Below are 13,647 nucleotides of genomic sequence, written 5' to 3'. Positions count from 1 at the left end.
TGGAGTGAGCTTTTATTTAATGCAGTCTCTTAACAAACTAATGTTCACCCAGCAGGTGCTTTAATAACTGGTATTGTCTCGATAGCTAGAACATTATTCCCGTTTCACTGACCAACTACCCTCAAATGTAAAACCAATCATGCAATGTTAGTTCTGTTACCTTGCGACGAAGTAGTTTGGATTGAACTGCTCCCCCCAATTTGCTGCCTGTGCATTGCCAACCCTCCCCCTCCTCATGGCTGCTTGCTGTTCACCAACGCCTCTTCCTTGCATGTGGCATCCCCTCTGCTAGCTGCTGCCTCTGCCTGTTCCATGTCCATGCAGTTCTTGCTGCTGCTTTGCTCACATCACTGCCATCACCCATGTCTCAACTGTTGCCAGCTTGCATCTCACTCCTTGCTGCTGTGTTGTCCATCTCATGTCTTCTCCCTTCACATCATAGTGACGTGGGATTCCATTCCATGGCTTAAGGAACTTGGGAACATGTTCTACAAGCATCACTGTTCCCATTCCCCTTCGACAAACATGCGAGTGTGATGAAGATCTCTTAGGGTGTATATCAGTAAAATCCTAAACTTAAATCACTTCTTAGTCATATGAGCATGTTGTGCAATGATACATTTAAATGTTGTTATGTTTGGGCCATCGTCTAATCTTATGCTGCAAAGTTTGTCAATATGTCACAGTGACATGGTGCTCCCAAATATATAGTGCCCTTGTTCCTGTTCTGAAAAGGAATTTTGTTCCATCTATGTGTTTCCTCTCCATCTGACCATGTTTAGCGCAATGTTTGCCCTCCCTCTGTGGCCGTTTTTTTGTGTTGCTCCCTGTGTTTGCAACAGCCTTCTGTCTTTGAAACGTAGATTGTGAACAGGCTTCTCATTCATGCAATGGAAACCATCAGTCCAGCATTGGATTAGCCTACTGTTGGCCCCCAACCTTCTATCTTGTGTATCAGTCTCTCAAATGAACAGCTCCAATCTGTATGAGCATTGGAGTAGTACTCCAAAACTGTGGCCTTCAGTTAACCTCTATATTGAGCAGCTACAATTCGCACAAAGATCAGAATACTCCAAATAAGTTTCCTTTGGACAGGTGGTGGGGCCATTGCCCCTCATGTGGACAGGTTCTTGACTAGCTTCACTCCAGCCCTCCCCATTGGCACCATGCAAATAGTTGAGCCTATTCTTATGAGATAGGGCAACCTGATGGTTGGGCTTTGAACACCAGAAACTGCTTGGGAGTTGTGGGGTAACTCCACAGTAGTCTTTGGGGACGGGGGTTATCTACATGCTCCCTTGATACAGTGGCTTCACTGCAATGGGATTTCTTTGTAGCTATGCCTTTCCACAGTACTCATTGACCCTCTTTTTTCTTGGACCGACAATGGAGCTTCACCACCTGGCAGAGGACTTCACTGGTAAACACCTCATACACACTCTCTCTATGAAAGTGTGTGCGCATGTGCTTTTCAATTGTGTCCTGAGTGGAAATCGGAATTAGAGCAGGAGATCTTGCCTGGGTGTCTCATGGTTTAATTTCTTTGCACTTCTCAAGCTCTCTTTAGCAATTCTCTTTTTGCTCCATCTCTGCAATTTCCAGAAGTTCTATTTTGAGAAGAGCTATAGGAAGAAGCAAAAGGGAGAGAGAGAACATCAGTAGAATTAAATTAACATGTCATGCTTGGTTTGAGTAGCCTTGCAACCTCACGAAGACATCTTGAGACGCAAGCAGCAGTTCGAGCAATGAGACAAGTCATGAAGGCATTGTATGCACAGTTCACTTCTACCTACATGTAGGTTATGCTGTCTGCAGCCCCCTGAAGGTCATGCCTAGTCATGTGATTTGTCATGTTTCTCACTTTAGCCTCATCTGATTCCATGAATGAATATGTTTCATTTAAATCACCCGTATTGATTCCAAAAGACATCATTGGGACTTCAGGTTGTTTTTCTGGAGGCATAACAGTAGATTTATGTGATGCAGACGGGTGAACAAAAGTTTTGTTGAAAGGTGATAATGTCAATATATTGAGATCTGAAAATACTTATGTTTCAGACTCTGTAATCCTTTAAGGTACCAACAACGGCTCATACTTCCCAATGTTACATTTCTTAACATGAGTAATTGTATTGTTGTTTCCTTTGAGAACATGATTTTAATATCAGAATTGTGTCAAGTATAGCCTTTGGCGAGGGTTTTGTGCCTGCGTTTTTTGCTGGATTGAAATTGGTGCTGCCCATTAATTTGGGCTTTGCCTAACTGCCTGTAAACCAGTTTTCTGGGGCATTGCCCTCAATTTTCTGCAGATCTGACCCTTGGGTTCTTCAAAGTCCTCTTCACATTCATGCAGTTAGTTGGTTGATTCGATGCCGCATTTAGCAGCTATTACATTTTTTCCACCTTGATTTGTTTGGCATGCTTTGCATCTGATGACAAGTTGGATGATATCCACTGTGGGCATAGATATGTGGATCAGCCACGGAATGGACACATCTTTCGTGTCAAAGATTGGAGGGAATATCTTACATATATTAATGTGAGTATTCTTTATGCAACACTTGTGTCTAGTGTGCTTTGTTGACTCATTTTGGACCTTTGCACTTGCCATTTGCAAAACATGGTGCCAACTTTTCTATTTTGATGAGTTGTTGTTTGTGTTGCTCTATGAGGAGTAGACATACATTAACCATGCTTGTATGAGCTTTAGGTGAGAAAGCCTTTGCTTCCAGGCCAAGATCTTTATTTACTGGTAAGCCTAAGGGCAAAGCTCAAATTTCTGATCCTTAGAGCTGAAATGTTGATCACTTTCAAAAGAAAGATAAATGTGGTTATTTTAGGGAGCCTAGCCATGTTATTCAGGAATGCAGCACATGCATAGCCAGTGAGATCAAGCGGCAGTCATGCATGTCAACTTTGCAATTGCTGTTCATGAGTATTAGGTGCAGTTCTTGTTGGGAATAAAGGGCCACCATGCCTCCACCTTACACGGCTGAACATACCCTTTACGGATATTATACTATGTTTCATATATCTATCTGAAAAACCTAAAGAGGTACAAGTCATTGTACCCACACATGCTGTGTCTGCTCTCTTCTCTCTCAACCTACTGCATCTCCATTGAAGCATGGAGGAAGCTCCGTCTCGAATCCTTCACTTCAAACTGGTATGAGAGTTGGACATTTGGAGGAGCTCCCCGGCATTACTTCAGTAGACAGTTCAATACTTGCAAGGTTTTCATTCTTGGCAGCCATATCCACACCATTTGAGGTTTGTATTGGTCATCAATTGCTTGAGCACTCATTGAGGCTTCTTGGAGCTTGCTCAGGGCATTATTGAGCCTGCGATAAGCTCATTTCAGAGGGCATTCACCTCAGTTTCAGGGTCAGTGATTGACAGCTCGTAGAAAGCAAACTCCATTGGCCTACTCACCGCAGCTTGCATTGAAACTTGGTTTAAGGCTTCTAGAGCCTTGGTTGAGCCTTACCAGAGGCTTCTTGATGTCATTAGTTGCTGCCTAAGCCAACAGCCTGTTAGGCTCAAATCATGTTGATCTGCAGCACCCTGTCTTCAGCCCACATAGTTGATTCTCACTCATTGGTTCTCATTGGTAGCTCATCTACAGCTTGGATACATGCATGGTCACACCCATTGACATTGGCATTGGCCCTTTAGCTTGACATTGGATTGGAGCTGATTATATTTAGTCCTTTGACTGTGAATCACACAGTATGCAGTCTGAAATAACAGGGCAGCTCTTGTCTTTGATGCCTCATGATCAGTGGCATGCTCCTTTTGGTGCCCGAATGGTTATGTTTTGATGCTATAATATTCAGGGATCCTATGTCATTGCTTTGAGATGTCTTTGGACATGTTTTGAGGCTTCATTTACTCAGTTTTGATAGTGATATAGCTGTTGGAATACACAAGGCTGAATGTACTTTATAGGCATTATCCTTATGTCTATTGCTTATGGCTATGATTTGGGTGCTCTACATGATGTATTGATGTATGCCATTGATGCTATGCACTCCGATATGGTTATGGGGATATGTTGAGCTGGATTTGGGCTTGCCAACATTGTCATTGGCTGTAGTAAAATTGCAGGTTGTAGGTACAATATTTGGGAGTTCCTATTGATGTCTTCGGGTATTGATTTGGTATTGAATCATTGGCATATGCTTAGACAGTGATTGCACATGCTTTGTGCCTCAGTTTTAGGCTGAAATATATCAGTTTTTGCAAAGATTCTCATGCTGTGTACTATGGACAGGTCTTAGATGCAGACAGGTTATCCATAATGCTATCAAATGCTATTTGGTAATGTACTGATGTATGTTTTTGAGCCCATATGCTTGGCTATGCTTGGATATGATCAATAGGTGGTACTAAGCTGAAGATTTTAGAAATATTGTTGGTTGGTATTTGTCTTTCATCTTGGTCATTTGCGTGATAGATTGGGCTTGTATTTGGTGACATTTGAGTCATCTTTGGGCTGCAATGCTGGCAGCAGTGATGGAAGCAACCTTTTGCACATCTAGAAGCTTGAGGGTGTACATAACTTTGCCACATGGCAAAAGCAATGGTACAATGTCTTGGTGCGTAAGAAACAGGTGAAGCGCATTAAGACAAAGGGAGTACGACTAGTAGACACAGAGAAAGAGAATTGGGAAGATCTAGATGAGCTTGCATGCTCTACAATAGAGCTTTCAGTTTTAGACTCTTTGTTGTTCAATATAGAGAAGTTGGATTCTGCATATGCTATGTAGACTAGACTTGAGGAGTTGTGTGCTCAGAAGTTGGATTCTGCATATGCTATGTAGACTAGACTTGAGGAGTTGTGTGCTAGCAAGGTTTATTGATTGAAGAAATTGATGGACCTTTGCATGAAGGAAGGTATAGCCATGCCTGTACATCTCAATGAGTTTAACTCAATTTTCAGCTAGCTGGTTGCTTTGAAGTTTAACCTTGATGATGAGTTCAAAGCCACTTTCTTGGTATGCACTTTGCTTGAAAACTGGGATACATTCAGGACAGCCATGAGTAACTCCAATGCCATGCTGATGTTCTCTGATGTGGAGATCTCTTTGCTTATGGAAGAGTTAAATAGACAAAATAATGCTGCCATCAAGTCTTCCAGTGCATTGCATACTAGAGGCAAATCCTAGCAGAAGGGAAAATTTGAAAATAAAGGATGCAACAAGTCTCGTGGGAAAGATGTTGAGTGCTATCATTGTGGCAAGAAAGGACACTTTAAGTGTGATTGCTATAAGTGAAAGAAAGAGAAGGGCAAGGGTAAAAAGACTGATGATAGCAAGGATGAGAAAAAGGATAGCCAATTTTCAAAGAAGAGCAATGTCAAGATAGAGCAAGCCAATGTAGTCAGTCATTAGAGTGATAGTGGTAGTGATGTCCTCTTTACTTTTTCTTTTAGTGCACTATATTTGATTGTAGATTGCACACTTGCATTCTTAATTCAAGTGCTTCATTCCACGTAATACCACACCATGAGTGGTTCTATGACTATAGTGGTGGCAGACATGGTATTGTCCACTTGGGGGACAACTATGCATGTGATATTGCAGGGATTGGCAGTATATGCAGCTGGAATTTCAGCACTGTTCAATATTCACCTTGCATCATGTGAGGCTTGTATCCCAGCTCTCGAAGAGTTTGATTAAGCACAGGGTAGCTAGATGACGAAGGCTATCACACTACTTTTGGGGATGGCAAATGGAAGATACGTAAGGGATCTAGAATCATTGCTAGAGGCTCTAAGAGTGATACTCTGTATCTATTGTATGTGTCTAGTGGGTGTGACCATATAGTCGCCATGACCGAGCAACCAAGTGTTTCTTTGTGGCATGGCCGGTTGGGACACATGAGTCAAATTGGAATGAAAGTGTTTTCTCATTTGGGTTATTTGTTGTGTTTGAGGTATGTTGATTTTGACCATTGTGATCATTGTGTCTATGGTAAACATGCTCAAGCATTACATAAGAAGTCTCTTTATTGAAGTCTTCTCCCTTAGAGTTGGTACATTCAGATGTGTCAAATGCCAAAGTTGTCTCTAGGGAAAAAGAAGTACTTTATCACTCTTGTTGATGATGCTACATGCAAAATATGGGCGTATCCTATCTGTTGTAAGGACAAGGCCTTGGATAAATTCAAGAAATTCTTGTCATTTGCTAAAAATATAACTGGTAAGACATTAAAATGCCTTTGTACTGAAAATAGTGGGGAATGTGTTTGAAGCTTTTCAGGACTTTTGTGACAGTAAGGGATAAAGAGAGAGCCCAGTGCCCCTCATAATCCGCTTCAAGACGGTGTTGTAGAGTATATGAACATGACCATTTAGGGCAAGGTCCATACTATGGTGTCTCATGTTGCATCACCTCATGGATTTCGGGCAGAGACTGTTATGATAGCCATACATTTGGTATATCGGTTACCGAACATGTCTTTGGAGGCAAGAGCCCCGCAGGAAGTGTGGTCGGGGAAGCCACCTTCATATGCTCATTTGAGAGTGGTTGGCTGCGAGGCCTTTGTGGACATTCACAAGGAATAATGTAGCAAACTTGAACCAAAGTCTTGTAAATGCATTTTCCTAGGATATGGTGACGAGGGTGAAATGGGATATAGATTATGGGATCCTGAGAAAAGGAAAGTTGTACGTAGCAATGATGTTATCTTTTGGGAAGACCGCATGCATAAACAGCTTGAAAAGACAGAGGAGGTCAGAAGGGTTGATACTGAAAATGATTAGCAAGAAGTTGCCCATGATATACCACAGTCTTACTAGGAAAACATGCAATTAGGATAGCCGGAACTGGCAGGACAGCATGCTGAAATTTTTGGACAGCAAGTTGTAAATGCAGATTTGTACACCCAATAGCTTGGAAAACTTGAACCTTCGGTCCATAGGTCGACTCGAATACCAAGACAACTGGATAGGTTTGTTCCTGGTGCTCAGTATGCTGCTGATTATGTCATGGTGATAGACTGTGGTGAAGCGTCATGTTTCGAGGAAGTAATGGACATATAGAACAATAAGAAATGGCATAAGGGTATGTTGTCAAAGATGGAATCTCTAGAGAATAATGGCACTTGAGATTCGGTGCATTTGCATAAAGGGCAGAAAGTACTTCCATTCAAATTGGTTTATCAGATGAAAGTCACTTTTGGTTCCTCATCAAAGTGCAAAGCACAGCTTGTTGCAAAGGGGTACAAGCAAAAACATGGGATTGATTTTAATGAAATCTTCTCTCTTGTAGTCAAAATGACTACTTTACGGACCATCTTGGGTTTGGTTGCATTTGAGGATATGGAACATATATAGATGGATGTAAAGATTGCTTTCTTATATGGTGATTTGCATCAGGGCATCTATATGTAGCAGCTTGAGGGTTTTGTTACAAAGGGAAAATAAAAGATAGTATGTAAACTCAACAAGAGTTTGTATGGACTTAAATAGGCACCACGAGAATGGTATCATAAGTTTGATACATTCATGCAGTCTCAAGGGTACAACAGGAGTCAAGTGGATCATTGCTTACACATCTAGAAGGCAGTAGATGACAGCTTTATTCTCTTGGTTTTGTATGTGAATGACATGTTGATTGCAGGCAAGGATGTTCATGCTTTGGACACCTTGAAACAAAGCCTATACAATAGTTTTGACATGAAGTATCTCGGTGAGGCAAATCATATTCTTGGGATGCATATACTTAGGGATAGATCGAAGGGTCTTCTCTATCTGTCACAATAGGAGTATGTCTCCAAGATTTTGCAGCGTTTCAATATGGAGGTAGGGAAAGCGATTGGTGTACCATTGCCTCCATATGTGAAACTTAGTGTAGAGGACAGCCCTACATCTGATGATGAAAAGGCTGAAATGACCAAGATTTTGTATGCCTGAGCTGTTGGTAGCTTGATGTATGTTATGGTTGCTACACGTTCTGACATAGTATTTGCGGTGGGAGTGGTTAGTAGGTACATGGCACATCCTGGCAAAAAGCATTGGGAAGCAGTGAAGGGTATCATGAGATATCTTAAGGGCACAAAGGATTTGTGCGTCTGCTTTGGAAAGCATAAGGCATCTGTCGTTGGCTTTATGGATGCAGACTATGTTGGTCATTTTGACTGCAGGATCTGTCATTGGATTTATGGATGCAGACTACGCTGGTCATTCTGACTGCAGGAAGTATACTTCAAGCACCTTCACAAGGGGATTAGTCTCTTGGATATCCAGGATGTAGAAGCGTGTCACATTGTCTACTACAGAGGCAAAGTATGTGGTTGCCACTGAGGTATGCAAGGAGGCTTTATGGGTTTCACATCTGGTGGGAGAGCTTGGCATTACAGAGGTTCCTATCCTCCATTGTGATAGTTAGAGTGCTATCATGCTAGCACGGAATCCTATCTTTCATGCAAAGACAAAGCACATACAATGAAGTATCATTTTATGAGGGATGTACTCAACAACAAGAGCATTGAGCTTGTCAAGGTACATACAGATGATAACCCTGTGGACTTTCTCACGAAGGGTCTTCCAACAGAGCGGTTGGCTCATTGCTGCGAGATGATGGGAGTTGGATAGGTATAGGTGTTTTTAGCTTTGTACATACTTAGACTTTGCTGATGCTTTCTTCTACCTTCAGGCATGTTGCATTTAGGTGGGAGGTTGTTGGGAATAAAGGGCCATTGTGCCTGCACCCTACACGGGTGAACATACCCTTTATGGGTATTGTACTATGTTTCATATATCTATTTGAAAAACCTAAAGAGGTACAAGTCATTGTACCCACAAATGCTGTGTCTTCTCTCTTCTCTCTCAACCTACTGCATCTCCATTGAAGTGTAGAGGAAGCTCTGTCTCAAATCCTTCACTTCAGTTCTTGGATGACATGTGCAAAATGCATGATTGTTTTCATACACAGCTCAAGCATAATGTTGTGGCCAAATGCAAAAGAGATCGGGCTTTCATGGATATGGCATTATGCATGGTGAGGTCTATCCAGTTTATTATGCTATGCAAGTCATTGTACCGCATATAAATATAATTTGCATCGATTCTATGATCTTGTGCAAGTTGATGTACCAAGATGTAAATACAGTTTGCATGGGATTAGCCACTTTCTTCCAGCCTAAGCAGTTACTATAATTAATTAATTAAATTCTCGAGTGCAGTCTGTATTTTTATGTGGATTGTTAAAACCTCCTAAAGATAGTCATCTCATAATCTTCGGATTTCTTCCTCTTTGGGCCAGCAAGCCACCAGGTTTAGGAGCAGGAATGGGGCTTCTTGACATCAAGCCAATAGAGTGAGCCATACTTGGTGTGTGTGGTAAAGCTTTTGGATGAGCAAGATATGGCTTGTTTTCATCTATCGCATTCTACTCACAAGAAGAACGTTCTAAAAGTTTCACAATCACAAATGTGCCAGAATCCACCAGATAATCTGAGAAGATAAAAGGCAAATGTATTGATCATTTTGTGCAAGAATTTGGGAGTTCTTGAGCAGATGCAACCGGGAGGATATTGTTTCTGATAAAACAGATTATATCAATAGTGAATCAGATCTCCCCAAACACATGGTGTCAAAGGTTCAACTTGCCCTTTCAAGTTTCGACTTTTGTGTGAATAGTTAAAGCCAAAATTGTACATCCATATAAACAATCTAAAAGATCCTTTTTACATGCTTACTTTTAAAAGTAAAAGAGGTTGATGTGCTCTTGTCTACAGGTACTAGATAAGTAAAAGAGGTTGATGTGCTTGTGTCTACAGGTGCTAGATAACCAACCGCATGACCTTATTTATAAGGAAACCTTCAGTAGTCCTTGGCTCGAGACTCGCATAAAAGAAGAAAAAAGGTTGTCCTTCCTCTTGAACCCCAAGGACTGTTTAGATCAACAAAAAAATGGAAAGTTTCTTTGGGTTTTTAGAACACTAGGTACTCTAGGGCATGTCATAGTCTCTTCCACTGCCTTAAAAAATTTCCTTAGAATCCTTCTCTCTTTTCTTACCCTTTTCTGACTCTTCTCAACAATTGGTACATACAATAAAGGGCAGAGTTTGTTTCTTCTGCACTTCATTCCTCAGCATCTTCTCACTTTGTTCTTACATTAATGAATGTCCATCTTGTTTGGCAAGTAGGTCCAGCTGTGTAACTTATGCTGAAACTTACCAGCCGTTGCAAGATCCTCTGATACAACGTTGCATCGATATCATGGAGAAGAAGTCCAAGGTTGCTTTGCCGTGGACCAGGGTCTTTAAACACTTATTTTCTAGGCTTTTCTTCAGCTCACAGAAGACTTGGATTCCTACGGGCAGCTTGGTAAGTGCCAAATATCGCAAAGACCCATGCTTCTCAAGAGAATCCATTTAAAAATCTTCTGCTTCTTTGCTTTTGTCTTTTTACATTGCCTGTCATAAAATGGCAGAAACTCTTGGAGGCATTGTATGCGGTACGACCCAACATGGCTCTGATTGCCAGTGACTTCAGCATACTTCCAGATGTGAAGGTTGAAGGGGATGGCGCTCCCTTGGTGGCTAGAAAGGCATGCACGTTCTGTATGTTTTTCTATTGGCTTCGCTCTTGTTTGGCACGTTTCTTGTGGTTGAAGATCAAACCTGGTTTGCCTGTCGCAGAAAGATGGTGTCACCAGGGATCTCTCAACGTATCTTGATGTACAGGTGATTGTTTTGCCACCTAATCTGGCTTTAAAAACTTCTGAAGTTAAGGTTTGGATTTACAAAGACGATTCTGTCGGCTGTCATGTTAAAACCCCAGGGAGATGCAGACATATTTTTCCCAACAGATTTTCGGCTGTTAAGAGACCTGGATCAGTATTGTCATCATACGTTTACCTCTGGACCAGTTTGCAAAGGACCACGCAAATCCTCTATAGTAAGCTTGATCCCAAGGCGGGGTTGTTTTGGAGAGGGAGAGTGTGTGTGTGTGTTTAAAAGGACTTTCAGATATTTTCCTGCAAATTCTCTTCCCCTGAGGTGGGAATGTTTTGGACCAAACAGGTTTTTGAAGGTTTGAAGAGTTTCCTTTTCCTTTTTCAGATGTCTTCTGCTCAGTTCATGGTCCAGCATGCTGAAGTTTCGAGGACCAGGACAAAAGATGGCTTCAATCCTTTGTTGGATGACTACAGCAACATGAAGTTTTACTTGAGTATGCTGACCTGAAATATTTCCTCGTGTATGAAGATGGGCATGCACGCATGTGCCACCCTTTATATGCAGAAAGGAGCCAATACTCTGGTGAGTAAACTTTTATGCAAAATTCACGAGGGGAAAGGATGTCAATCGTGTTTTGTATAGTAAGTGTTCCTTTTCTCTTGGTTTCAGCTTCTCCTGTGCATAGGATTTGGAAGAAAGCACTGGTAAAGTTATGCTACAAGCTGGGGAGCTAGAGGGAGTGTTCTAATGGTTCTACTATATCTGATCAAGGCAGACTATTTTTAGCAAGTCTTCGCAATTCTCTGAAGGTAATTTCAATGGTCACTCTTCGAAATCTAACACCAGTAACATTTTTGGTGATTTCAATCTTCTGTATGGGCCAAGTCTTGTAGCTCAATTCGTGTATCTTTAAGCCCTGCAATACTTGGGCATTGGATATAACGTTCTCTAAAACTTGTATTTTGGGCCAAATATCTTTATCCGAAGCACTAGAAGCTATAGATTCAAACTAGTTCCGTTTCGACTAATTCTCGACAACAGATCCACATGTCCAATACTTCCGACTTGTTATGCCTCTGTCTACAACTTATCTATGTTGATTCATCACCTAACTTCTATGTTCTCTGTATCCAAACTAAAAGAACCTAAGAAAGAACTGCCGAGCCCTGAGATGGATACAGTGGAAACTTTATCCCAATGTAAACCAGTGTGGCTCAATTGGTAGGGTGAGCACATGTCCTATGAACGTGGTGATCCAGTGATGGGAATAAAAAGCAGTAATTGAACCCAAGAATGTGGGTGGATATGCGGTGTGTGTGAGATATCAAATGGAGATTATTTCATTTGTCGGTCAAAATACTGAAGCTTTTGTAGGCTGTACAATGTTTGGACGGGAAGATCTCAAATATCCACAATTTTGGCCATTTGGGCCATTTCCTGATATTGTGCTTGCTGTGCATAGACTTGAAGGATTGGATGCATGTTTGTGGTTGTAGAAGGATCATTCTGCAAGATTTTTATTCATTTTGGAGTGTAACAGAGCATGTGGTCATTTTCTGCGTCGGATTGCAGAATCAGAGTCTGTGCATGTAGACAATGTCTAATAACACACCGCCTTTGAATTTCGATAAGAACAACTGTCAAGCTTGGATGTCCAAGACAGTAGACTACTAATTTCTTTTGCTGTCAAAGATCTTGAGAGGCCACGGCTTGCACCCTTGCCTTGGAATTGCTGCTTGTTTTAGGCTGTTGCAGAGTCCAGACGACTCATATTATGGATTTGTCAGTGATTACATATCATTTAAATGTTGAATGGATGTTGGCAAGAAGGGTCTACAATTCGCCATCTATAGGACGGAGCTTGCATTGGGTGTAAGTTGTATAGCGTAATCACCTATGTGACTACTTGAACTCTTTAGTGTGCGCCTCTTAATACACTTAGCGTCACGTTCATAAACCACCCCTATTACTACACTCAAGTGGATGGTCTATGACTTGTATACTTGAATATTACTCTTATGATTGACAAACTTTACAAGTTACTCCTTAATATTCGTCTTCTAGAATCGAGGTTAGAGTTGAATGTCTCTTAATTCAAGTTCACTTTGGGTCACATGAATTTTATTTGTAAGTTCAAGTTTGGACTCCCTTGATTAGCATGTTTCGAGCTAATGTAATACTAACATTGCATGTAGTAAAGTTTTCGCATGAAACTTACTTCTTGTCATTTCTAAAGTTTTATAAAATAGGTTTTGGTGTATGAATCTCATATGAAGCATTCCTTTCTTGAAACCTTGGCAACACTTACGTTGATTGGGTTTAAATCTACTTGTACTTCTATCTTACACTTAGGAGTATGCTATGATATGGAGCAACAACAAATATCATCTAGTTTCTTTAAATTGTTATAATTCAAGACAACATGGGATGACATAATGTTGGGGTAAAGGCCAATGGCCTAACGTCACGGCCTAAGGTCTAGCCAGTACCTTGTGTAGAACTATATAATGTACCATTTATAAATTAAGTGGAGATAATAGAAAATAAGGGTGTCAAATATCCACAAAAGGTCCTCTTTCTTTGTCTGTCTGTCTGTTTGTGTCTCTCTTTTTTTTTCCGTAAATCTCTCTCTCTCTCTCTCTCTCTCTCTCTCTCTCTCTCGCACGTGTGTGTGCGTGTGTGAAGATATTTGAATTAATGAGACGATATTTACAATGGGCCTTCAAGCTAGCCAAGCAAAATTAGAAACAAGTAACAAATATGGATGAAGCCAAGAAGCGACAAAGGAAAAGTGACAAGAACAAGAAGAGGCTCACAAAGTGGGCACAATAGGGGTGGTGGGAATAATATCTAGACATGGAGCAACCACCTCTCTAAGTATTAGACTAGCCAAAACCATGGAAGTAATCTACCATAACGACAATTTAGTGCACACAACCTACATGACCATGGATACCC

The 13,647-nt window shown here is 41.1% G+C and overlaps 1 protein-coding gene across 3 annotated transcripts in view; it reads left to right on the top strand.

Moving 5' to 3' along the window:
- Positions 1-12,710, top strand: part of LOC148031775 (NADH dehydrogenase ubiquinone complex I, assembly factor-like protein (DUF185)) — a 49,488-nt gene extending 36,778 nt beyond the window's left edge. For all 3 annotated transcript variants that reach the window (XM_087685436.1, XM_087685437.1, XM_087685435.1), the window contains 7 exons: positions 9,787-9,872; positions 10,156-10,336; positions 10,443-10,559; positions 10,651-10,695; positions 10,793-10,909; positions 11,074-11,271; positions 11,359-12,710. In XM_087685436.1, the coding sequence (XP_087541562.1) occupies positions 9,787-9,872; positions 10,156-10,336; positions 10,443-10,559; positions 10,651-10,695; positions 10,793-10,909; positions 11,074-11,196 (669 nt within the window). In that variant the 3' untranslated portion in view covers positions 11,197-11,271; positions 11,359-12,710. The remainder of the gene's footprint in view (positions 1-9,786; positions 9,873-10,155; positions 10,337-10,442; positions 10,560-10,650; positions 10,696-10,792; positions 10,910-11,073; positions 11,272-11,358) is intronic.
- Positions 12,711-13,647: the final 937 nt, after the last annotated feature.

Source organism: Lygodium microphyllum, chromosome 9 (genome assembly GCF_053477565.2).
Source record: "Lygodium microphyllum isolate KBCC chromosome 9, Lygodium_microphyllum_v1.1.10, whole genome shotgun sequence".
NCBI classification, from domain to species: Eukaryota; Viridiplantae; Streptophyta; class Polypodiopsida; order Schizaeales; family Lygodiaceae; genus Lygodium; species Lygodium microphyllum.
This window is presented reverse-complemented; position numbering and strand designations above follow the sequence as displayed.